This window comes from Sceloporus occidentalis, unplaced genomic scaffold (assembly GCF_023333645.1).
Source record: "Sceloporus occidentalis isolate IW3139 unplaced genomic scaffold, rSceOcc1.0.p SCAF_8, whole genome shotgun sequence".
Taxonomy (NCBI): Eukaryota; Metazoa; Chordata; class Lepidosauria; order Squamata; family Phrynosomatidae; genus Sceloporus; species Sceloporus occidentalis.
In genome coordinates, this window is record NW_028316988.1 from 11,250,220 (window position 1) to 11,274,475 (window position 24,256).

At 54.3% G+C, this 24,256-nt stretch overlaps 1 protein-coding gene across 1 annotated transcript in view; it reads left to right on the forward strand.

Annotated features, from left to right (window-relative positions):
- The window catches only part of ZNF618 (zinc finger protein 618), a 41,337-nt gene extending 18,049 nt beyond the window's left edge, over positions 1-23,288 (forward strand). The window contains exons 6-14 of the mRNA XM_089536823.1: positions 693-731; positions 2,190-2,279; positions 3,559-3,636; positions 5,206-5,295; positions 8,839-9,030; positions 11,052-11,132; positions 13,143-13,220; positions 21,267-21,368; positions 21,765-23,288. Of these exons, the coding sequence (XP_089392949.1) occupies positions 693-731; positions 2,190-2,279; positions 3,559-3,636; positions 5,206-5,295; positions 8,839-9,030; positions 11,052-11,132; positions 13,143-13,220; positions 21,267-21,368; positions 21,765-23,281 (2,267 nt within the window). The 3' untranslated portion in view covers positions 23,282-23,288. The remainder of the gene's footprint in view (positions 1-692; positions 732-2,189; positions 2,280-3,558; positions 3,637-5,205; positions 5,296-8,838; positions 9,031-11,051; positions 11,133-13,142; positions 13,221-21,266; positions 21,369-21,764) is intronic.
- Positions 23,289-24,256: the final 968 nt, after the last annotated feature.

Here is a 24,256-nt window from a genome sequence, read left to right on the forward strand (position 1 = left end):
AAAGTGAAGAGACCAAGGAGGTGTGGAACGATACCTGAGAGAGACTGAGTCTTGCTGTCTGTGAATTGTGTGAATAATGTAGATTTGCACAATCTCCTTTGCACACTTCTGCCATTGTAGTGAGGATGCGTGACTTTCTTTTGGTTTTCTTCACCATAGGAGGGGCAGGGATGCAGTCATGGGAAATCTTCACTGGCTACTTCTTTGGCTTCTGAAAGTGCCAGTGGATTTTGCAGACCAGATATGTCCTTTAAAACAGATGAAGAAAGAGGGCACACTCAGGGGCCTTAAAGTAGCACCTTCCCCGTCTTTTCTGCAGTTGGACAGAGTGCTGGCAGAAATACAGACCCGGTTAAGACCACTTAACCTTTCCTGGGTCATGGAGCTTTTGGGCACAGGGATGGAGTGGCTCCTAGGAGCCGCCCTGCGCTGTTTGACCTCCAGGCGACTCGGGACCCACAGCCAGGCCGCGTGCTTCAGGGGAAGTCTGCAGGGCCCGTCCTAGTTGAAAGTCCAGCCAAGGCCTGAGGGAGAGTCCCTCCTGGGCCTGCTTGGGCCTGGGCCTGGGGCGGGAGACCTGGCCATGCCTCCCGTGAGCAAAGGCAAGGGTTTGGGGCCTGCTCTGCTACTAGCAATGTGCTGTAAAGACTTTCAATGTAGCTATTCTAAAGTTAGGCTTTCTCTCTGCGTAGACACGGAAGCTGCGTCGGGCGAAGGAGCCTCCCAAGGCAGTAAGTACCAACCGACTTCCTCTTTGTCTGCGCGGGAGGGACTGCAGTTCAGCCCCAGAGGAAGAAGTAGCCTTTGGTGCAGAGAAGGGGGCCCGGGGCTCAAAGGGAAGGACGAGGCCCTGGGCAAGAGCCCAGCTGCCAGGGAGTCAGAAGACACGGCCCTGAGCTAGCACAGCCTGTGGCCAGGCTTGGGAGGAGGCATGCGATCAGCTGGGGAGGAAGGAAGGACGGCCCTGCAGCCATTCCTTGGGGCAGGTCCTGCCTGCGCATGAGGAGAGCCAGGAGCTCTTTCCTCCCAGGCAGGAGTCCGTGGCCCAGTAGAGAGGGACTGGAATGGTCTGTACCAAAGAGGGTCCCTGCGGAGGGGCTGGTCTGAGCTGCTGGGGAGAGACGTCTGTCTTCTCCTTGCCATGCAGGCGGCTCGGGTTGTGAGGTCGCTGCCCCGTCCTCATCCAGGTCTTTTGTCTCGCCATGCTCCACCGTAAAGTGCCCGGGTAATGCTCCATCAGTGGCAGAGGTGACATTTTTGGGATGCCCTCCCAGGCTCCCTTTGGAGCGCAATGTTACACCTGTCTCTCCTGGCATGAGGGATCCTGTTAAGTTTCGCCTTCCCCTTTTCTGTGACTGCATCAGATTATCTTGATTGAAGGCAATTGCTTTTTTAAAAAGAGTAAACTCTTTGCAAATGGAGTAATTCTAGAGGAGGCAGGGTAGCCTTGCTCCCAGCCCAAAGGGAGCCACCTGTAAGGCTCAAGGCGCAAAGGGCTCGGTAGGCAGAAGATGGACAGAAGGAAGGGTGGGTGGGCCTCTTGCGAATGCAGAGGCCATTCATTGGGAGTACGCTTAGCTCTAGGGGTTGTCCCTGTGCCATCTCTCTCTTGCTCTCTCTCTCTCCTCCCCGCTGATTGGTTGAAAAGAGACACACAAATTTTGTGTTTCTTCCGAGGGGACTTGCACAAAGAGTGCCAGGATAAGCAAAACAGAGTTAGGACAGGTAGTTGGTGCATCAGGACCAGGCTGGCCAGAGGAGCCCTATACCCAGCTCAGCCATGCCAGCTCCCTAGGTGACCCTGCGGCACCATCGCTCCTCCCTCAGCCTGCTCTACCTCAAAGCCTTGTTGTAAAGATTAAATAGGACGAGGACAATTTTGTAAGACCCCTTGAGTCCCACGGATCCCATTAATTCAGTGGGCCTACTTGAGTTGGAACTAGCAGCGGGACCAAGGCCCACCTGTCATCCCCCTCCAATTTTGCACCAGGGGCCTTTTCCTGGGGCCCGGCATTGTCTTGCTGTGGCTGGGGTGAGCTGTGTCTGGGAGGGTCTGGACGGGGGCCTTGAAAGCACCACCACTCCTGGCGCGCACCCCCCCCCCCCCCCCAGGACCAGGATGCCTTGGGCAGCAGGCATGTTGCTGTGCCCAGGAGTTTCTCAGGCCTTACTCTTTATCTTCCCTGCAGACAACTTTAGATACACGTGTGACATCTGCGGGAAGAAGTACAAGTACTACAGTTGCTTCCAGGAGCACCGAGACCTGCATGCAGTGGATGGTGAGTGTTGACCAGATGCAGCATCCGCAGCCACACAGCAGCCTGACACAGAAAGCTCTGTTTGAGTCTTGTTGTGTTTCCACAGAGGCATCATAAAACCAGCTTTGCAGCTAAGGAACAGCATGTTAGGACAGGCTGGTTGAAAAACATGGCTTGGACAAAGTAGCAAAGTGTGCTTAGATTAAACACAGGGGAAGCATCCTCTGCTCACGGTTGTTGTTGGGGGCAGTGAGGCGAGTGCACCTCAGATGTGCCCAGCGCTGTTTCTCAAACACTCATCCATAGTGTGGTGTTAATGCCTGAAACGGGCAGCACCTGGCCTCAACTGGGATGGCTGTCCGGGGCAGTGGTTTTGCTTCCCCTGCGGGCTCCTCTGAGGCCTTGGCAAACCTCTTTTGTGATGCCTGTGATCCCACCGGAATCACCTTTTGTGTATGTGTATTTGCTCCTATTCCTGTGTGCCTCTGTCATGGGAAGGAAGGGACGGGGGAACCGCCGTCATGTGGAGTGTGCCGTCTGGTGTGCCGTTTTTGGAAATGGGGGATGAGGGAGCCCAGGAGCCATGGTGGCCCATCAGGCCCTCACACAAAACACTGCTCAGTGTCTGGTGGGGTCTGCCTCTGTAGTGGATTAGAAGATGTTGGAGGGAATGGAGAGTTTTCTTCCTACTAGCGCAGCCCAAATTGTGAAATGGTGAAGGTTTGGAGCACCTCCGTGGAAGCCCTGCATTGGACGAAGTAACTATGTGGAAGCTTGAATTGGTTTAAAATTGTCAGGGGTTTGGCACCAGATCCCATCTGGCCTTGGAAGCTAAGCAGGGTCAGCCCTGGTTAGCTCTTGGGGCTGCAGGCTCTCTTTCAGAGGAAGGAACAGGCAAAACTACCTCTGAGGGTTCCTGGCCTAAGAAAACCCTGTGAAATTCATGGGGTTGCCAGTTGCCAACAGGCGACTTGAAGGCGCACACACTATCTTTCCTGTCTCTTCATGGGGTCTCTTCCTCCTCTGCTCTTTTGGTTCCGATGTGTCAGAAAATGGAGGAGACAGTGTGAAAGGCCCAGTTTTCCTTCCAACAGGGACTGGTGGCTCTTGCGGATTAAACAGGGTGTTGTGGGTGTCAGCGAATGACGGGAAGTCTTGAGTGAAAAAGAACTGGGGCTGGAGGGGAGTTTTTTCCGCTGCAGCTCAGAGTTGGCTCTCGGAGGGTCCTCTCTTCCCTCGGTGTATTTCGGGGCGGTTGTGGTCACCCGTCAGCTCTCTCCTTGCGCCTCTCTTCTTGCAGATCCATACGACCAAGCAATGATCGCAAAGGAAGAGGTCAAGGAAGAGGAGCCCGAGCCCTTTCAGAAGATTGGTCCAAGTATGACTTACCGAGTTTGCAACTTAAGTAATTAACCAGCTTTCGACGTATACCGTGCGGGGTTTCACTCCAAGCCCATTTCCCCAAGTTAGCAGCTACCTTTAGCCTCAAGGGAGCAGTGCCCCCTTCAGAAGCCAGTGGCTTGGCAAGGGCTGTGAGGCTGAATTCCCAGGGACCAGAATGGAGGGGTACTTGTGTCTGGGGGGGGGGGGGGAGAACGGTGCCATTTTGGGGAACCCAAAAGCCCTGCCTTCAGTCACCTTTGCAGGACTTTGGGGGCAGGGGAAAAGAGCTTTCTCCAGTTCATCAGCCTATTCACATTCAAGCAGCAGAAAGATGTCTTTACAAGGTTGCTCAGAGAGCTGTTTACAACATTCATGACAGTAATACAGCCATTAAGATAGTGAATGCCTGTAGTTGAAACCAGTGGTACTGGGACTTGGGAAGTTGCTTCCTTCTCCCCAGTCTGGTTCTTTTTGGGCGCCCTTGGGGCTCCCTGCCAGGGTCTCTGGGATGCCAGGAGCCGGACCAAGGGGTTGGGCGAAGGAAGGAAGGAAGGCCCTTCCACCCATCGGACCTCCTGGTGCCCTTCAGGCATTCAGGCGCTGGCTTGAGCATTTTGCTGAGCTGGCTGCAGTTGAGTGAGCAGAACTTTTACAAAATGTGCCATTTTCCTTTATAGTCATTATAAAGAGATTGCTTTAAAAAGCTCTTTTCAGATTTGCAACCAGTTTTTCTATTAAATCTTTGGTGATAGGGAACCCATCGAGCATCCATTTTTAATGAGTAAAACAATTAAACCAATTCAAAGCTTTACTTGGAAGTTGTTTTTATTGGGTTAATGTTTAAGATGTGACTGTTCTGGTAGCATGTACTTCCTTCACATTGTTTAATTTTAAAAACACACACGCAAGGGAACCAAGGCCATTTAATGTGATGCTTTTCATATTCTTTGAGAGTTGTGGATTATTGTAGGTGTCATTTCGGTTACAGTTCTATGTTGGCTTCATGTGATGGGTAGTGCATCCTTTTATTACATTGCTAATTCCATTTCCCCTCAGTTGGTTTGTGTGTGTGTGTGAGGGAATTGCCATTTTTGCTTGGGAGTAAGTTGCACTTGGGCTTTGACCTTGTTGAAGGCCCCGACTGACAAGAGCTGCACTTTTTCAGCAGAGAGGGATGAAATCTTCCCAGTCTGGCTTCCAGCTTAATATCACGACATTGAAGGTCTTTCCCCTCAAAAAACAACCAACAGCAGCAGCACACAACCCCCATTCCCCCATGGCAGACTCACCAAGTTAGCAGCCTTTGCCCCTGAAGGGATCCCAGCGGCAGATGCTCCCCTTTGGGGTCACCTCACTTCCAGCTTGCCAGGGAGTTGGGGGTGAATCAGACAGGCCAAGGGCTGACCCCAAAAGGGAGCCTCTGCTGCTGGGAGAATCCCCAAAGTAGACCCCCCCAGGCCCACGTTCTTCATCCCCAAGGGAGGTCCACATGGGGCTGTAAACTTTGGGGGGCCCTCAGCTCCGCTCCCTCCTCAGAGCGCCTTTCTTTCTGTTTCCTTTGCAGAAACAGGCAACTACACCTGTGAGTTCTGTGGCAAGCAGTACAAGTACTACACTCCCTACCAGGAGCACGTGGCGCTTCACGCTCCAATCAGTGAGTATCCAGCGCAGCGCCACTCATGTTCGGGGGAGGGTCTCGCAGGCCGCGTCTTGGTGGGATTTCAGGCGAAGCAGACCAGGTCAGGGCCGGTTGCATCGGGGGAGGCAGAGGGGGCATTGGGAGAAGCGCATGGCGTGGATCTCTCTCTGCTTCTCCTTTGCACGCACCTACCTGGCCGTGCATTTGGGAACACTCAGATCCACTTCCTGCTCTGTTTGGAGAGGAGGGGCTGGCCAACCTGCCATCCTTCTGGGGTTTAGATTGTGACAGAAGGGCAGTTGTGCTGTCTGTTCACTTGATGCTTGTTCAGCGTTGCATAGATGGAAAGGCCTGCCCTGAGGAGCTTACAGTCTGCATTTACCTTGCCTGCCCCGGGAGACAGAGTTGTGGGGAGGAAAGGGAAGGGAATTAAGGCCAGTGGAGGAAACGCATGGGCAGAGAAGGGTCTCCTGCGCTTGGGGCAGGGAAGTCGTTCTCCTAGACCCCTCCTGCCTTGGCCTAGAGGTCTCCCGGAGGGGTTCTCCTGGCTGTCTTTGCAGGTGTTCCTCCTCTGCTGCAGCTTCTGGCACATGGCCCTTCTTTCTGTGGCCTGTCCTTTGCCTTCCTCTCCTCCCCCGCATGCGTGTGCGCATGTGAGAATGGCAAGCCAAGACCCTTTGCAGCCAGGGTTGCTAATGTCAGGCCAGATGGTTGTTAATGGATCGCTCTGCCCTGTGTGAAGAAGTGCTTCCTTCAGACTGTTCTGATTCTGACCCATTCAGCGTAACAAGCGAGAGAGAAGGCTCTCCTTTCCCACTTTCACTCTGCATTCGCCTCTTTCACGTCCTGTCTTTCCCGTTTTCTGTATTTTTCCTTCATGGGAGAGTTGCTCCCCACTTGCTCCCCAGATCATTTGGATTGCCATTTCCTTCACCTGGCAATATCCCTTTTTATCTGCACCAGAAGACAGCCACCAGAACTGTCTTCATGGCATAAATGCGCATAATAGTGCTGCGATGCAGGCCCTTTAATTCTGGTGCCTTGGGAGGGAGCGGTTCAGACGGGGCTTTCTGTCATGCCATTGCCCTGCCTACTGCCCTCAGATGTGTCTGGTTCTCACACCAGCCCTCCGCCATTCATCGACCTCCCCATCCGCCCACCTCCTCTATTTCTCCTTTTGAAGAGCAGGGAAGATAGAATAGCTGCCCAGCACCTGCTATTGTCTGGAGCCTGGAAATGCCAGCTTCAATAGATTGATTGATTCACTGACCGATTGATTGATTTCTGAACTATCCACCCCAATCCCAAGGTCACTTTCCTGGTTGTTCACCATCCGCTCAGACTCCTATCAGTTTTACGTGGATTTTGCCATTCCATGAACTGCATTTGCCATTTAATAGGCAGCTCACCATTTTTGGAAAGCTCCTTTTGGAGCTCTTCACAGTCTCATTTCTTTTTAACCACCCTGCTGAATTTCGTATTATCAGCAAACTTTGCTCCTTTGGTGCTTAGCCCAAACTCCAGATTATTGATGAATGCATTAAAAAGTGCCTCATCCCTTACTCACCCCATGGCAGGAACCAACTCTTTTTCTTCCTCCTCCCTGCTTTCTCTTCTCTGTCTCGCTACGGAGTCATAAAAGGGCAGAGGTTTGCTCAGGAGTCTTTCAGGAGGGACTGGGTCAGTTGGCATAGACTGGACACTGGGCCGGGTCAGCGGCAGCCGAGGAGGGGGCAGGTGGGGGCTTCCCTTCTTTGGAGCATCTTGCGCTCCAGCCATGCTGCCAAAAGGTGCAGTCAGGTTTTTGGGATTCTCTCCTAGGGAAAGGCAGAGGATGATAGTCCCACTCTTTCTGATGGTCCTTTGGGGTTTGTTACTTATTTAAACAGATTGCTGCCTCTGCAGATGTCCAGGGCAACTGGCAGCCTGGAAACACCTTCTAAAAAAGAAAACCCAAACCGTGGGGAGCAGTGATCCACAAGTGCACCTGTCACACCCTTGAAACTGTCACCCCCCCAGCCAGCCACCTGCTTTTTTAATATAGGGTGGCCCTCTGTTGCTTCTAGAAAGCTCCCTGGGAAACGTGGGTGCCACAAAATGTCCTCTGTGGCATTTTGGCCATGGGGTGGACAGGGAAAGCCCTCTTGCTTTTGGGCCCCATGGCAGTTGTGGACCATTCATATCCTGGCAGGGACAGGAGAATTGCAGCGAGTGTGTGTGCGCGAGTGGCCCGTGTGGTTTTTTGGGAGGAGCGTGTGTGTGCATGTGTGTGTGCAGAAGGGAATGCAGTGTTGGGCTGATGGAGGTGGGAAGAAGGCTTGCAGATCAGTTTGCTTTTGTACAGAGTTTGCTGAGCTGCCAAAAGAGGTAGAGGTTGGGCTTGGATGCGGAGAATGCCATTGGCCGCCTGGAGAGGAGGACCACAAGGCCACCATCCGTCCGATGGCCACAGCCCCCCCACCCCGCCCCCCCAGTGGGCAGAGAGGACCTTTCTCTCTGTGTCTCTGTGAATCTGCTGACCTCAGAATCTACCGTTAGGGAAGGAAAGAAGGAAGGAAGGTGTGGAGCCTGCTTTCCTTCACCCCTGCCTCCCATGCGGTGGACAGTGTTGCCCCCCTCCCCAGCTCTAAAACCCTGGCTGGCTTTGCCTCAGGGTTGGGCCCTTGCCCTTTTGGGGGGAGTGGGAGCAATCCCTGGCTCGGCTGGGGTCTGATTTTAGGCAGCGGCAGCAGTGTTTGCACAGGGGGAAATTCATTGGTTAGGGAAGGGGGGAGTGAGCTGGACGTGGGTCAGCATGTGCCAGGCGGGAGCCATGGGTGCTGTGTGGGGCTTTTGTTTTTTAACATGAACCACTTCCCATGGTGATCAGTTTCTTTTTGTTAGCTTTGCTTCTTTTTATAAATGCTGAATAATGGAGATAGAGGTTATCCTTTCAGGTCTTTAATTTATATGTTTCTTAGCTCGAGTTTCATTGTTGGGGGGGCAGTGGTCAAAGGTCTTCCCTTGGCTTTCAGAGCAGTGTGCCCGGTGCTCCCTCTTTGTCTTGGGAGAAGCACTCCTCCACATTCTCATAAGAGCGAAGGCAGTCCCTCCATCTTGGCGCCGCTGGCCTTTTGGGAAGGGTTTGCATGAGGCAACAGTTCAATGGGGTGCCTGAGGGGACTGGAGGGAGGAATCACAGTTATTTCCAAGGCCAGAGAGTTTCTCTGGGGGGTGGCCCCTGGGGGAGCATTTCTCCTGGCCTGTTAGCCAGCCAGCCCTGGAGGTTGCCAGCTCTCTTCCTGCTAGGCAGCAGGCCCTCAGTGGGCATGGGGACCCTGGCCCACCTCAGAGGCTGTGAGGATTTGCCCCTGAGCGCCAGTGGGGAGACTTGAGGTGTTGGCTGTTGAGGCCAGGGAATTTCCCAAAGCCAGAGTGGGGATCCTTTGCATCAATGAAGGTGGGAAAGAGGTTTATAGGAAGAGGTGGGGAACCCCCCCCCCCCCAAAAAAAGAAGAGGTTCAGATTCTGGGCGCTGACTTGTCTATCCCGGCACTAGTTCTGAGTGTTCATACCTAGAGTACTCGCGATCTCCACTCTTCGTGGCTGTGAAGACCCAAGCAAGCCAATCGGGCAAAAAAACGCCAGCGGCGTCCATAATCCGGTGCTCTACCCTCGTCCACCGCACTCCCTCCGGTGCCCCACCGGCATCCCAGCCCCAGATGTTCCGCGCTCCAAATTCTGGATCCCCCGGAAGCAAGGCCACCACAGGTACCACTTGCGCTTTCACGTTAACTACTCCCCACCACCCCAATATTAATATGCATCGCTGCCCTTTGCCCTTTCCATGCCCTCAGGCCAAAAAGGGCTGGTGCTTGCCTCTCCTTGGGGGGCTTGCCATCTGTGGCTGATGCCGTCACCGTGAGGGAGTCTGGCGGTGTGACATCCCCCCCCCCCTTTAGGGTCCCATGATTTAGTAGAAGGGAGGCAGTCCCCTTGGAAGGGCTGTGAAACCCCTTTCTGGCAGAGGGAAAGACGGAGAGAGACGCTGGCTCCACGGAGAGGGTATGGGGAGACTGGGGCCCTTCCAGCAACCCACCCTCCTGGCTGTTAAACTGGGCAGGAAAGTAGTCAGATTGTTCAGATTCACAAACCAGTTTATTTTCTTGGAGCCACGTTTAGAAAATCCTCTTTAAAATCGTGTAAATTGATTTTATATTCAAGGAAGAAATGGGATGAGGAATATTGCTGGCTTCCCCTCTTACTTTCCACTGTTGAAATTGTGGACACATCAGGATAATCTTTAGGAAAACCTCTAATGTTGTTTTGCAAGATTCAGTTTGTGTATTTTCTTTTAGTTTCAGTCTGGCACATCTAGAAATAGTTTTTAATGTGCATATTTTTTCTTGGGAACCTTTTCACTGTGGCTTATTCCAGACAGAAGCATAATGGGTGTTATTGATCTGGATTTTCTGATCAATATTAAAAGCAAGCAAAGCAAAAGTCATTTTCAGCCCCACCCTCCCACTCCCAAAGCTGCCAGGCAGTAGGTCAGTGGCATTGATGGGGCTTGAGAGAGAGAGGTATGATGAAGGCACCCCTTTGGGTGCAGAGGGGAGCCTGGCGCCTGCCCTGCGGAGGCGGTTGAGGACTATTGAGTGGCATCCTCTCCCCTTCATTGGGATTTCCAATGAGTGGGAGAAGGAGGAAAGAAGGAGGCCCTTTGGCTAAAATGCATCTAGGACCAAGCTTCGGCATGGGAGGGTCTGAACTCTGTTGTCTTTTGCTGATGGGATATTGGGGTTCTTTTGAATGAACTGAATAAACATTCTTAAAGGTACACAACACACGCACAGAGCCCCACTATTTACACCTGAGAAGTTTTGTTTGGGCTTGGCCGTTATTTGCCCTGGACTACCTACAACGACTTTAAGGCATGGCAGCTCAGTATGCCTGCCCTCCCCCTTGTCCCAGGTTGGCACCCCTTGGCTGAGGCGGGCCGGGGAGAACCCATGGAATGGGGTGGGGGCCCTGGGGACTCTGCTTCCCCACCCCTCAGGTTCATTCATCTGTCCAGATGGGATGCCCTCCGGACGGCTGTCTGCACTTTCGGTGTCCATAGTGGCTGGAATTGGGGTGCTTACTCTTCCATAGGGCAACAGGCCAAGCCTGGGGGGGGGGGCTCCTTCTTCCAGGGGGCAGTTCCCTGTCAGTCTGCATGGCACCCCCCCCCCCCCCCTTGTACATGCCATCACAGGCCTCAGCCAAGAGCTTGGAGAGCCCTTGGGGCTCCTATTTGCCAGTTGTCCTGGTCTGGGGTATCTTGCCTGCCTGTGTGCTGAGAGAACAAGGGATGAAGGAAGGCTGGGCCCAGAGTACCGTTCCGACTTCAGGTCTAGGTGTTACAAAAGAAGAGGATGAGTGATAAGCTTGCTTTAAGAAGATCCATTGCATTTAATTTCCTAAATCCCACTGGTGCTAATTCTGTTTTTAAAAGGGGGTTAATATTGTTGGGTGTCCTGGTCAGCAGCTGAGGATGATGCTCAGCATGGCCAAGATGACCACAGTGGAGTCATGGGGCATCTTGGAGCATGCCCCCCTGGCCAACGCCCCATCTGCATCTATATCGACAGGTGGGGTGACCTGGCCTCTTGGGGGGATGGCTTCTGTTCCCTCCTGGGTTTTGCGCAGACAGCCTTGGAGTGTCTCTGCCCGCCCCTCATTCCCTGGTGGGACACTGTCCTGGCACAACACTCACCTGCTGTCCCTCTGTCACTTTCCCCGACCCACAGAAAGTGCTTTCAGTCGGAGAGTGGAAAGCAAAATGCAAAACAACTTTGAAGAAACCAACAGCAGCTCCCAACACTCTAGCGGTGAGTATTTGCGCCTCCATGGATATTGTTGCGGCTGCCGCTGCTTTTTAAAAACCCGAATGTCCCTTTATCCTCCTCTGAAGGTCACCACCTTTCCTAGCACTTGTGCTTTCTGCCGCCTTCTCACTGTTCGTCCTAACATGCTTAAGCCAGCGTACTTCCTTTCTTCCCTTCCTTCTTTCTTTTCCATCTCTGTTTGCCCCTTGGTGAGTGGAAGAGAGGCTGCCAAGGGGGCTGGTGGGCCTGGTGTGCGGCTGGCAGAGGGCAAGGGCAAGATTGCCAAGGCATGCGGCTTATATGCCATTGTGGGGAGGGGGAGGAAGAGAAATGGCGGTGATCCTTGCAGCAGTGCTGTGGGGAGAGACTGGGCCTTCTCTGCTCCTTGTCCCAGGAGTTCTTTGTGGATTCCGCCTGAAGGGAAATCATGCTGGACTTCTGGCTGGAGCTGAGTCAGATTTGGGGTACCCCTCCTCCGGTTTGGGTTCCAGTGGTGCTTGTTCCTCCATAGGGGGAGCAGGCCTCTCAGAGCTGGGAGGTCCCCCCCACTTGCTTGCCTGGCAAAGTCAGGTACTGACCGGCCCAGCGCTTCCCATTCTCCAGTCTTGGCCTAATGGTTTGCAGTCGCCCCATTGGGTTTCTTGGGCAGTTGAGATGGGAACCTTGATTTCTAGTCCCAGAGTTTTTGTGGCCCTTCCTGCCTGAGGGTCACTCTTCAGTATCCAAATGCCATCATCCTGTGACCCAACCCTGGAGAAGCCTACTTGGACTTTCTCAGGATGCCTTTCCTCCAAATGTGTCTGTCATTTGTGGCCCTTGGCCTCCATTTCAGAGTCTTCCAGACTGTGTTACCCTGTCATGAAAGCATTTCCTGGCATGCACCTTGTGCCCTGTAAGGCCCCCCTCCGCTGGCTGCTCTGAAAGAGAAACATGGGCCTTTTCCTCTGGCAGATGACAGAGCAAAGACTCTAGGAAGTCCCTTAGCAGCCCCAGAGAGCAGGTCCAAGTCACAGAGACCATTTCCAAAATGCAGTGATCTCAGAAGACCCTCATGGGGATGAGGTAGCCTCACCCCCCTTTGGCTGGTGCTGTCGCTCTTGACTGGAAGCATAATAGAGCAAAGCAAGCATAGAAATGATCTAGATACTCGGATGCTTCATGAGTCTTCTACTGAAGACACTTAAGTATTGCTCTGCTTGAGAGAGAAATCTGCCAGTTGCTCCATGTTTTGCTTCTCTTCCCTCTGCCATATTTAAATAGCGGGCTGCGTTGTTTGTGCCAATGCCATGCTGTGTGCCTTGCATCTTAGTGCAGAGAGTGAGTAGCCAAGGTTGCCATCTACTCGGACCGCTCCAGGGTCAGCATGATAGCCGGGGCGTAATAGTGTGGAGCTGCAGGGGAATGGGGGGCAGGAGTGGTCTCTGTGTGGCTATGGGGCTCGGTCCATGTTGGGGGGCTAGCCGTCTGCCATTGGGCAACGTCAGTCCCCCCCTTCCAGTTGTACTCATGGGCCTCCCAGTTGGGTCTTTGGTCATTTCTTCGGACGGAGGCGCCACAGAGCAGGGCGTCTTCCAGTTGTGGGTGGAAGAGGCTTCTGCGGTGGCGGCCAGAGAAGGCAAGCGGGGTGAGATTGTGGGAGTGTTTGGGGAAGTGCTGCAAGCGTGAGTTGGGGGTACAAGTATACCGTTGTGCAAATGACACACACACCATTGCCAGCACACAAATGCTCCCTCTGCATTTGTTCTTGTGTGAAACTCCTGTTAGCTCAGCTTTGTGGTCCATTCCTCAAGAAGCTTTCCCCATTTCTGTGAGGTGGGAATAGGCAAAGCCCGATCCTGCAGCTCTCCTTTGGTGACTGAGCAGTGCATGGATCAGAACCATGCCGGCCTGAGCCACCCTCAGTGGCTTGAGCACAGGCATTGGTCTTGGGGGCTGGCCCTTTGGCCTTAGGGGGGAGGCACCCGGGGTCTCTGGCAATGCCTGACTCTCTCTCTCTTGGCCTCCCTCTTTCAGAACCATACACCTGCGGGGCCTGCGGCATTCAGTTCCAGTTCTACAACAACCTCCTGGAGCACATGCAGTCCCATGCAGGTAAATTGCAAGAGGGGGCGCCAGGGGAGTTTGAGGGACGGCAGCCAGAGCCCACCGGGTCAGAACCATCCACCTGGGGTTTGGAGGAAAGGCAGGCGGCCAGACCTGGGGGTCTGGAGAGTGCCATCATTGCGGGGCAGTGTCTGTAGGACCCCAGAAGAGACCTCAAGATGGCTTCCGTTTGGAAAACAGGGCTGTAGGCCTGCAGTAAGCCTGCGAAGTTCAGGCAAAAAGGCCCTGGAGTAAGCAGTGCCTCTGGCCCAACCGGCCAACTGCCCCCCTCCACATTGCCGCCTGAACTCTGGTTTCCACAAGCAGAGTGCCCTTGGCAGGCAGAGGCAGGAAACCGTTGGCAGCTGGGTGTGCGTGCCTCCTGCGTGGAAGGTAGCATCCCTGGCATTGGGGCCATTAGGGAGGGCACTTGTCATAAAACTGTCCCCCAGCTTCAGGCCTCCTGCCTCATCTTGGCATATTGTATCTAGTTCTGGGTGGCGCACCTGACAAAGGGAAGGACCATTGTGCTGGAAAAGGTGCAGAGAAGCCAGTGGGGAAGATACCCTTCTGGGCATGTCCTGCTCTGAGTCTCCTGGTTGACCACTGTGGGAACTCACATGCCAGCAGAGGGGACTGAGGGGTGTTTGTGGCATTCCTTTGTCAGACCTGGATGGAGGAGGTGCAGCTTCGAACTGCCACTGAGCTGTAGCATCTGTGGCTGGCCTTGGGCCAAGCAGTCCCTTTCGCTCTCTGTCTCTTCCTCTCTCACACAGTCCAAGGGCAATAAGGCAATGCTTTCCCCTCTGGTCTTTCTGGAAGCAGGGAACCACATAACTTAAATGGGAGTCACCAGTTGCGATGTGTGTGGGTAGCAGGAAGTGAACGTGGGGTGGCACTGCACACATCCCGTGCCCCCATGGCATCTTCAAACCTCTTGCACCATCCTCACTTTCTCACTCGGACATGGTAGGTGGAGTGGCTATGAACAATAAACCTGCCTCTGGGATTGGCGCGCTGCTGCAAGAGAAACAGTTAGGATGCAGACGGGAGGCTGAGATGCAGGATGGAGGCAGCAAAGTTTGGAGGCACGTCCTGTGGGTTGCACCTGTTGCTCTGCTGACCTGGTGCCTGTCCAGCTCGGTCTGGTGACACTGTCTGGTGTCATTTTGGCTGTGGAGGTACACCTAGGACTAGCTATGTCAAGCCAGGCTTAAGGGATTTGAAATAGGGGTGTGTTTGTGTGTGTATATAAGTACAGTGCTCCATGTGGCTGGTGAAAGGCGGGCAGAATCCAAGCAAAGAAACCTGGATTCTGCCCACCTTCAGGAGGCTCCTGTCAACCGCTCTGTCTCCCTCTGCCCTCTTGGCTGCGTACATGTGGTTTTCCAAGACCCCACCAGAACATCCTTGTGTGAAAAAGCCTGGGGAACTGCTTGCCACCCACTCCAGCATCCGTCTGGCCCACGGCTTGAAGCCCAAGAGGCTCTGCATGCACTTTGCAGGTTCCTTCATGCGTCTCTTGCCCCGTGACTGTTCCCTGGCATCTCCAGTCCCCAGAATCATTGGCCACCGGTGGGGCAAAATGCCTTTAGGATTCCCCCCCCCCCATTGTCCATGATTCCTTTGTAGTGGATGTCGTTCCTGCAGCAGAGGAGCCTCTTAGAGTTGATGCCTGGGCTCGTTCTGCTGTAAACGGGAAGCATCTGGAAAGTCTGAGTGCCTGTTCTGCTCCCTCTTCTGCCTTTCTGCCATAAAATTGCATCAAAAGGGGATTGAGCCATGGGCATCCATAGGGAATTACTACTTCTTCTTCGTGGTCTCTGCGAATCATACAAATGGGTTTTACTGCGCCTGCGCAGTGCTGCTCGGAAACCTCTAGAATCACTGGGCAAAGTACACTTTGCAACATATAGAAACTTTTTGGCGGTAACCCCGCCCCCCTCCTATAAAGCCCAGGTTCCCGCTCTTTTCCCCAGTTCCTTTTTTCCGCCGCGTTTGGCTGCTGTTTGGAACCTCACTGTTTTTTGCTCGTTTTGGATCACTGGTTTTTTCGGACTTCGGACTGTTTTTGGATTTGGCTTCTCTATTTCCCCGGCTATTTGACCACTGGACTGTTCGATTTCGATTTGGATCTCCCTCATTTTCGGCATTTGGCAAGTATGTCTCCGCCATTCAAGAAGTGTGAGGTCTGTGGGGGTAAAGTCCCGGTCCAAGACCCACACTCATCCTGCCTCCTGTGTCTGGGAAGAGACCATGATGCGAAGGCTTGCCCATTATGTAAATCCATGTCCTCCCAGGCCAGGAAAAATAGGGAGTCGCGACTGACATCCGCGATTGCCCAAGGGAAGATCCGGGAGGTGGGCCCTCGTCCTTCTTCAGCACCTTCTGCCTCAGTTGCATTGCCTCCCGTCTCCTCGCGCAACAGCCCGGCCAGCGCTCCGCCTACATTGGCCACTCCAGGCCAGGGCTCTAGGGAGCCCAGTTTGATCTCTGATGTGGCCCATGGTTCTGCCCAACCCAGTGCCTCCTCCAAGCCCGCCAAAAACCCCCGGGGATCGGGGTCTGCAGTGCCTGTCCCTGCCTCTGGAGCGCCTACTTTGAAGCGAGGACCTTCAGATCATAAGGCGTCCACAGCGGCTTCGACTTCATCTTCGAGCCCGAAGAAGTCCAAGGACGCATCCAGGCATTCTAAGGCTCATTCCAAGTCTTCTAAGCCGGAGGGCTCTGAGGCTGCTAAATCGGGAGCTGACACCACCAAGAGGGACAAGTCGAAGTCGGGATCTAGGGTCTCGGAGCTCCCTATTCCCTTCTTCCCACCCGACGCCCCGCGGGAGCCGAGGTCTACCAAGAAGAGACCCTCCTCCGCTTCGACCTCGGACGTCGTGACATCCAAGAAGGCCAGGTCGACTCCACCTGCCAAGGCTGTCTCTCAGCGTGACCAGTCCAGGTCCCGGTCTCCATCACCAAGGGCCACATCTGACGGAGGCAGGCGCCGTCACTCTTCTCAAGGCGTGGATAGGCGTCGCCATTCATCTCGGGACGACCGCCCCAGCGTTTCGGCCGCAGAGGGCGTGCCTTCTGCCCCTTGCCTTTCGGAGTCAACGACTCAGGCCTCGCACCCGAGGGAGGTAGACGCTCGAATGCAGCGGAGGAGATCGCCCACCCCCCTGCCATGTTCACCAGTCCGTGACCTCGACGACGATTCCTACTTCTACAATTCCGAGACCGACCGGTACTATATGGCAGTACCAAGAGATGTAGCCATGCTCAAGTTCCCCTCCACACGGGACCGGCACCGAGAGGATAGGCGTCAAGACGTAGCCATCTCTTCTAAGTCAACTCAGGCTCCGTCTACCCACCGCCCGGCTGAACGCCCTGTGCCCAGAGTCACAGTTGACCTGCTGGCTTCCGACTCCGAACCGGACCCCCTCCCCGAGTCTGATCGTTCCTCCGACGAAGGGGACCTTCCGCAGGATTCCCCACAGGGGCTTCATCATCCGGAACCAACCTCGGCGACCGACGACATGAGGTCATTTAGTGAGCACGTCATAAAGATGTCCCGTGCCCTTGATATAGAGTTGGCCTACCCTGATGAGACCGCCAAGGACCCGGTGGAAAGACGTGTTCACGGTCGCGTTCCGACGCCTCCCGCCATACCACTCCTGCCTTCGTTAGAGACCCTAGTCAAGCGCTCCTGGGATGCCCCCTCTTCCCTTCTGGGTCCGCCCCGAAAAATAGAGTCCCTTTACGGGCTGGCTTCTCCGGTCGCCCCATGGTTGGCCTCTCACCCTCGCCAGAACTCTGCAATTGTTGAGGGAGCCCAGCAGACTGCCATCCAGCGTCAGGCCTCTTCACCCCTTGATAAGGAGGCCAAGAAAATCGACGCCTTGGCCAAGAAATCTTACTCGGCGGCCGCTTTGGTGGTCAAGGCCACTAACTATGCTGCCTGTATGGGCGCATATATTCAGACCCTTATGGAGGGCATTTCCCCGTTTATCCCGGATGTCCCGGATGAAGTACAGCGCACTCTGACTGAGATTAGTGACGAGACCCACTCCATTGGCAGCTGGTTAATTACTGCCTCAAGGAACATCGTGGAGTGCTCCGGTAGAGCAATGACAGCTTTGATCGCTTTGCGGCGTCACGCATGGCTCCGTGCCTCTGATTTGAACACCAACGTTCGGGCCACCATTGAGGATATGCCGATTGACGACTCTGGGCTGTTCCATGCGGAGACGGATGACAAACTGAACAGAAAGTTCAGAATGAAAGCGGCCGCGAGAAAGCATGGCATGTCGGCCCCGGCGCCCTCTCCGTTCCGCAGACGCTCGCGCCCGTGGCAACACCACCAAGGTCAGTCCCAGAGGTCCTTCTACCAGGACCGTCAATTCAACCAACAGGGCCAGCGTCAGAGGGATCCTTCCCAGTCTTCTTCCTCATCTGGCTGCCGCAACCAGCCTGCCCGGTACCGTAAGAGCCGCCGGCAGGACTTCGATCAGGCCAAGAAGAGGGCATGAAGATCCCTAGCGCACTTCGTCCATCCCACTCCGTTCTTTTTAGACATTCTGAGGCCCTATCTCACCATCTGGGCCTCCATTACTTCCGACTCCTGGGTCTTAAACATCGTCCGCAGGGGCTATACCCTCGAGTTCGAAGAGCTCCCGCCCACCGGAGCTTTTATTTCCACAGTCCCCTCGGACACCCTTCTCGACGAAGTGCGCTCTCTGCTCCAAAAAGGGGCAATTTCACCGGTCCCACCCGAACTGTTGTCTAGATCCTTCTTCTCAAGGTACTTCACGGTACCGAAGTCGGATGGTGGGATTAGACCTATCTTGGACTTAAGACATCTTAATCTTTTTCTTAAGTACCGACGTTTTCGAATGGTAACTTTGTCTTTTGTCTTACCATTGCTTCACCAGGACTTCTGGTTTGCCACAGTCGACCTCAAGGACGCTTATTTCCACATAGGGATTCGTGACTCCCACAGGAGATTCCTCGCCTTCGCCATCGGCTCCGACGCCTATTACTACAACGTCCTGCCGTTTGGTTTGGCCACCGCTCCAAGGGTGTTCACGAAGTGCATGGCACCGGTTGTGGCATTCCTTCACCGCAAGGGCATCAGAGTCTTCCCGTACCTGGACGATTGGCTGCTGGCAGCCCCCTCCCGAGAAGAGCTTCAGGATGCCGTCTACTTCACTCTGCTCCTCCTCTCAGATCTGGGACTGGTGGTCAACCTACAGAAATCTTCCCTGACACCATCCAAGCAGGTCCGCTTCATCGGCGCCATTCTAGACTCGGAAGAATGCACCGCGTTTCTGCCTTAAGACCGATTCTTGACCTTGTCGGCTGCGGTGAACACCGTACGGCTCCACAGGAGAGTGAGGGCGAGAGACGTCCAAGTGGCCTTAGGGCACATGGCATCCACAACTTTCGTGACTCCTTGGGCGAGACTACGACTGAGGCCACTTCAGACCTGGTTCCTGTCAGTCTTCAACCCCATGTCGGACTCTCCAAACACATGGCTTACCGTACCGAGACCCATCGCCGCCTCTCTTCTGTGGTGGTTAGACTCCCACAACGTCTGCGTCGGCATGCCTTTCGCCGAGCCCCAACCACAGCTGACCCTAACGACGGATGCGTCGATGGAGGGCTGGGGCGCCCATCTTCTGGACCTGTCTGTAAGGGAGAGGTGGTCCCGACAAGAGTGTCTTCTCCACATCAACGCACTGGAGATGTTGGCGGTGGAGAAGGCGCTGAGAGCCTTCGAATCCAGCGTCACGGACAAGGTGGTCCTTCTCAGAATGGACAACACCACCGTGATGTACTATCTAAACAAACAAGGAGGCATCAAGTCGAGGACGCTCCTGGAGATCACACTGAGAATCTGGGACTGGTGCATCCAGAGGCACATCCTACTACAGGCGATTCATCTCCCGGGGGACGACAACACGCTAGCGGACCAGCTCAGCAGGGCCTCCTCAACCTGCCACGAGTGGAGGTTGCACCCGGAGACAGTCAGCGACTTATTCCGTCGGTGGGGAGCTCCTCGGATCGACCTGTTCGCGACGGCCTCCAACAGTCATTGCCCCCAGTTCTGCTCTCGAAGGCACCACGAGAGATCTCTCGGAGACGCCTTCGCCTTCAATTGGTCCGGAGAGACGCTGTACGCCTTTCCCCCGTTTCCCCTCCTCACCAGGGTAATCTCCAAGATGTTGAGGGACCATGTCGATGCGATCCTCATCACGCCGTGGTGGCCGAGACAGCCGTGGTTTCCGTCGCTGATCCACCTCTCCAACGACGAGTTCCTCCGGTTGGAGTCGCGGCCAGACCTCCTCACTCTCCAGGAAGGGAGAGTTCGGCATCCAGACATCGACTCGCTACCGATGGTGGCATGGAGGCTCTGCAGCTGATGTCACTCCCACCCTCGGTACAGAGGGTAATTCGTGCCGCACGCAAGCCGGCTACCCAGAAGTCTTACGCCTCCAAGTGGAGGAGATTTCTGCACTTTCTTGAAGAGAGAGCCCTGCCGCCGGATGGTGTCACGGTACCGGTGGTACTGGAATTCCTAATGTCTTTAGTGGATGCGGGGCTCTGCCTCTCATCTATTAAGGTCTATCTCTCATCTATTTGTGCTTACTTCCAATACGATGGTCTGCCCTCTTTTTTCAAGGACCCCCTTGTTAAGAACTTCTTAAAGGGCTGCAACAACCTCCATCCCCAGGTCTCAGCTCCTGTCCCGGCCTGGAGCTTGGATCTGGTACTGTCTGCTCTCCAATCCAAGCCCTTTGAACCCTTGGCCACAACAGACTTGAGACTATTGACTTGGAAGACTGTATTCCTGGTGGCCATAACTTCTGCCCGCCGGGCGGGTGAACTATGTGCTTTACGGAGGGATGAGCCCTACCTTCGGTTCCATAGGGACAAGGTGGTGCTCCGTACGGATATCACCTTCCTCCCTAAGGTGGTTTCATTTTTTCACACATGCCAGGACATTGTTTTGCCCTCCTTAGCCTCGAACCCGTCCACGGCCGAAGAACGCAGCTTACATATGCTGGACGTTCGGCGAGCCTTGGCTTTCTACTTGGACAGGACTGCGGGTTCGAGCCGCTCCGAGAGACTATTCCAATGTTATTCGGAGCCGAGGAAGGGACTACCGGTATCATCTCAGAGATTGTCAAAGTGGGTGGCAAACACTATACACCTCTGTTATGAACTTTTGGGCAAGCCGGCTCCGGCCAGGGTACGCTCGCATGCGACCAGGGCGGTTGTGGCATCCTCTGCCTTTCTTGCAGGAGTTTCTTTAGAGGATGTGTGTAAGGCTTAAACACTACAGGCTGGACACCAGGTCTAAGAGGGATGCAGCCTTTGGGAGGGCAGTGTTGGTTTCAGGGTTACATTGACCAGGCTGCTGTCTAATCTATGTTATGATACTGTTCTTATACAGTTGTACACATTTTACCTTGTCATCCAGGGTTCGTTTTCTCCTGCCTTGGATGTTGTGTTGCCTTGTAGATAATGTAGAATATCTCTCAGGTAACTAAGGTAACTGATACATGTTTGGACTGGTTTGAGGTTTATTGTTCAATAAAACACATTGCTTAACCTAGCTTGGTTTCAGGACACTCCCTCCGCCATGACCTAAGCTTGCCAGTCTAAACCCATTTGTATGATTCGCAGAGACCACGAAGAAGAAGGACAGGTTACTCACCTGTAATGGTATTTCTTCGAGTGGTCATCTGTGAATTCATACAAATCCCGCCCATCCTCCCCTTGGTGTCCTGCTCGATTGGCTCTGTTGACATCGCCTACTTGGCGGAAAAATTTGGAACTGGGGAAAAGAGCGGGAACCGGGGCTTTATAGGAGGGGGGCGGGGTTACCGCCAAAAAGTTTCTATATGTTGCAAAGTGTACTTTGCCCAGTGATTCTAGAGGTTTCTGAGCAGCACTGCGCAGGCGCAGTAAAACCCATTTGTATGAATTCGCAGATGACCACTCGAAATACCATTACAGGTGAGTAACCTGTCCATCTCCTGGTTTGTCTCTCTCCCTCAGCTGACAATGAGAACAGCGTCACCTCGAACCAACCCAGGTCACCTCCAGCAGTGGTGGAAGAGAAGTGGAAACCGCAGCCCCAAAGGAACAACACCAACAACAGTACGTACCTGTAAGCGTTGGTGCATCCCAAGGCATCCCGGGAGGGGGAGCAGGCAGTGCCCACTTCGGGGGCTCTCTGCCTGCCCCCCAGAATAGCCTCCCTATTAACTTGTGGGCTCTTCCTCAGGCGTCCTACAGCGCCAGGCTCTGCTTGCTTCTAAGCGGGAGAGGATGCTTTCAGAGTGTGAACCATGACTGTTGCAGAGCAGCCCCAGTCGTCCTCAGGCCTCTGCTCCCACATCCCCATGTGAAATGGTCCCCCCTCATGATGGTTTATCCAGGAGCACTCTGGGATGCTCTGGGGGGCAGTTTAGTGGGCCAGCGTACTCCTCCCTGCTCCAGTGGATGCCACAAGGAGCACAGCCCTAAAGAATGCCCTTTCTCCTTCTTTTCCAGTGCCAGCCAGCAGCTCCCTGGCCAACAGCACCATCCCTGAGAAAGAGCGGCAGAACATTGCTGAGAGGCTGCTGCGGGTGATGTGTGCTGATCTGGGGACACTGAGCGTGGTGAGCAGTAAGGAGTTCATCAAGCTGGCACAGACGCTGGTAGACAGCGGTGCCCGCTATGGGGCCTTCTCAGTCACGGAAATCCTGGGCAACTTCAACACGCTGGCCCTCAAGCACTTGCCCCGGATGTACAACCAGGTGAAGGTGAAGGTCACCTGTGCCCTGGGCAGCAACGCCTGCCTGGGCATTGGGGTTACCTGCCACTCGCAGAGCGTGGGGCCTGACTCTTGCTACATCCTGACGGCCTACCAGGCAGAGGGCAACAGCATCAAGAGCTACGTCCTGGGCGTCAAGGGGGTGGACGGCCGGGACAATGGTGACCTGGTCCACCACTGGGTGCAGAACGTCCTGTCGGAGTTTGTGATGCCCGAGATCCGGACAGTCTATGTCACAGACTGCAAGGTGAACGCCTCGGCCTTCTCGAAGGCAGGCCTCTGTCTGCGCTGCTCAGCCTGCGCCTTGAACTCGGTGGTGCAGAGCGTGCTGAGCAAGCGGACGCTGCAGGCGCGCAGCATGCACGAGGTCATTGAGCTGCTCAATGTCTGTGAGGACCTGGCAGGCTCGGCGGGCATCTCCAAGGAGACCTTTGGCTCCCTGGAGGAGACGACGCCCCCGCCCTGCTGGCTCTCGGTCACAGACTCCCTCCTGCTGGTCCACGAGCGCTATGAGCAGATTTGCGAGTTCTACAGCCGGGCCAAGAAGATGAACCTCATCCAGAACCTCAACAAGCACCTGCTCAGCAACCTGGCAGCCATCTTGGCCCCCGTGAAGCAGGCAGTCATCGAGTTGAGCTGCGAGAGCCGCCCCACGTTGCAGCTGGTGCTGCCCACCTATGTGAAGCTGGAGAAGCTCTTCACCGCCAAGGCCAACGACGCGGGCATCGTCAGCAAGCTCTGCCATCTCTTCCTGGAGGCCCTGAAGGAGAACTTCAAGGTGCACTCGGCCCACAAGGTGGCCATGATCCTGGACCCCCAGCAGAAGCTGCGCCCTGTGCCGCCCTACCAGCACGAGGAGATCATCGGCAAGGTGTGCGAGCTGATCAATGAGGTGAAGGAGTCCTGGGCCGAGGAGCCGGAGTTTGAGCCGTCCGCCAAAAAGCCACGTGGCTCCGGCGAGGGCTCCCCGGGGGTCCAGGAGGAGGATCGCTCCAGCAAAAACGAGGTCTACGACTACTTGCAGGAGCCCCTCTTCCAGGCGCCCCCCGACCTCTTTCAGTACTGGTCCTGTGTGACGCAGAAGCACACGAAACTGGCCAAGCTGGCCTTCTGGCTCCTGGCCGTGCCGGCGGTGGGGGCCAGGAGTAATTGTGTAAATATGTGTGAACAAGCCCTCTTGATTAAGAGGCGGCGGCTCCTGAACCCCGAGGATATGAACAAACTCATGTTCTTGAAGTCCAACATGCTTTAAAACTCTTTGGGGGAGGGGAGGGGGTGGGGGAGGAGGGGGGTGGGGGGGTGGGGGGCGAGCGTTCCCCCTCCAGAGCGGACCATTGATGCCGCCACCGCCGCCGCCTCAGGCAAAACACTTCCAAACCAAGAATCCCATTTAAGTTCTAAACACTGTGGACCTCATTCTGAATGCCCTGGGACACAAGAAGCCAAGAGAGAAAATGCTTTTTATATATATATAGATATAGATATAGATATATATTAATATGTATATAAAAAGCTACCTTTGGAAGGAGTCCTGGGTGCGGGGGAGCCCTCTTCCTCTTCCTCCTCCGCTAGGAAGGGCACTCCTTGCTCCAGAAAAGTGTGTGAACTTGACAAACGCAAGGCGTGTCTTTAGAGGGCAGACCAATTGGATGCTTATACTCCGACATCTTCAGGCAGCTGAGTTTCTAAATTGACTTGAAGGGTTGTTTTTGTTATTGTTGTTGTTGTTATAATTATTATTATAATTATTATTATCCTTTTTAAAACATGGAGACCTCCTTCCAACCCCTCTCTCCCCATCTTTTCTGCCCCCCAATGCTGCCGCGCCCCTCGGCCCTCCTGCCAGGGAGACCCTTTGCCTGGCCCTCTGTGGGCCCCGATCCACACTGGACTTTGCTCCCGAGAGTAAACCGTGTGCTGCGAGGAAGGCTTTGCGTCTTGGCCTTCAGAACTTAGAAGAACTCGCCACGTTCCAGGTTTGCAGGCAGCTGCGTTTCAGACTCATCCACATCTCCCAGAAAGCAGGAATGGAGACTTGAAGGATTTTTTAACAGTAAGTTGTTTTTGCCTTTATTGGGTTCCCCCCGTTCTTTGAAAGAGAATATTCTCTCTCTCTCTCTCTTCCTGAGTTAAATTACTAAAGATGTTACCTTTCTTTTTAAAAAAGAGTTGGTTGATTTAGACCTGAAATAATTTATTACAGCAAGGAATGTCTGTAACTAATGTG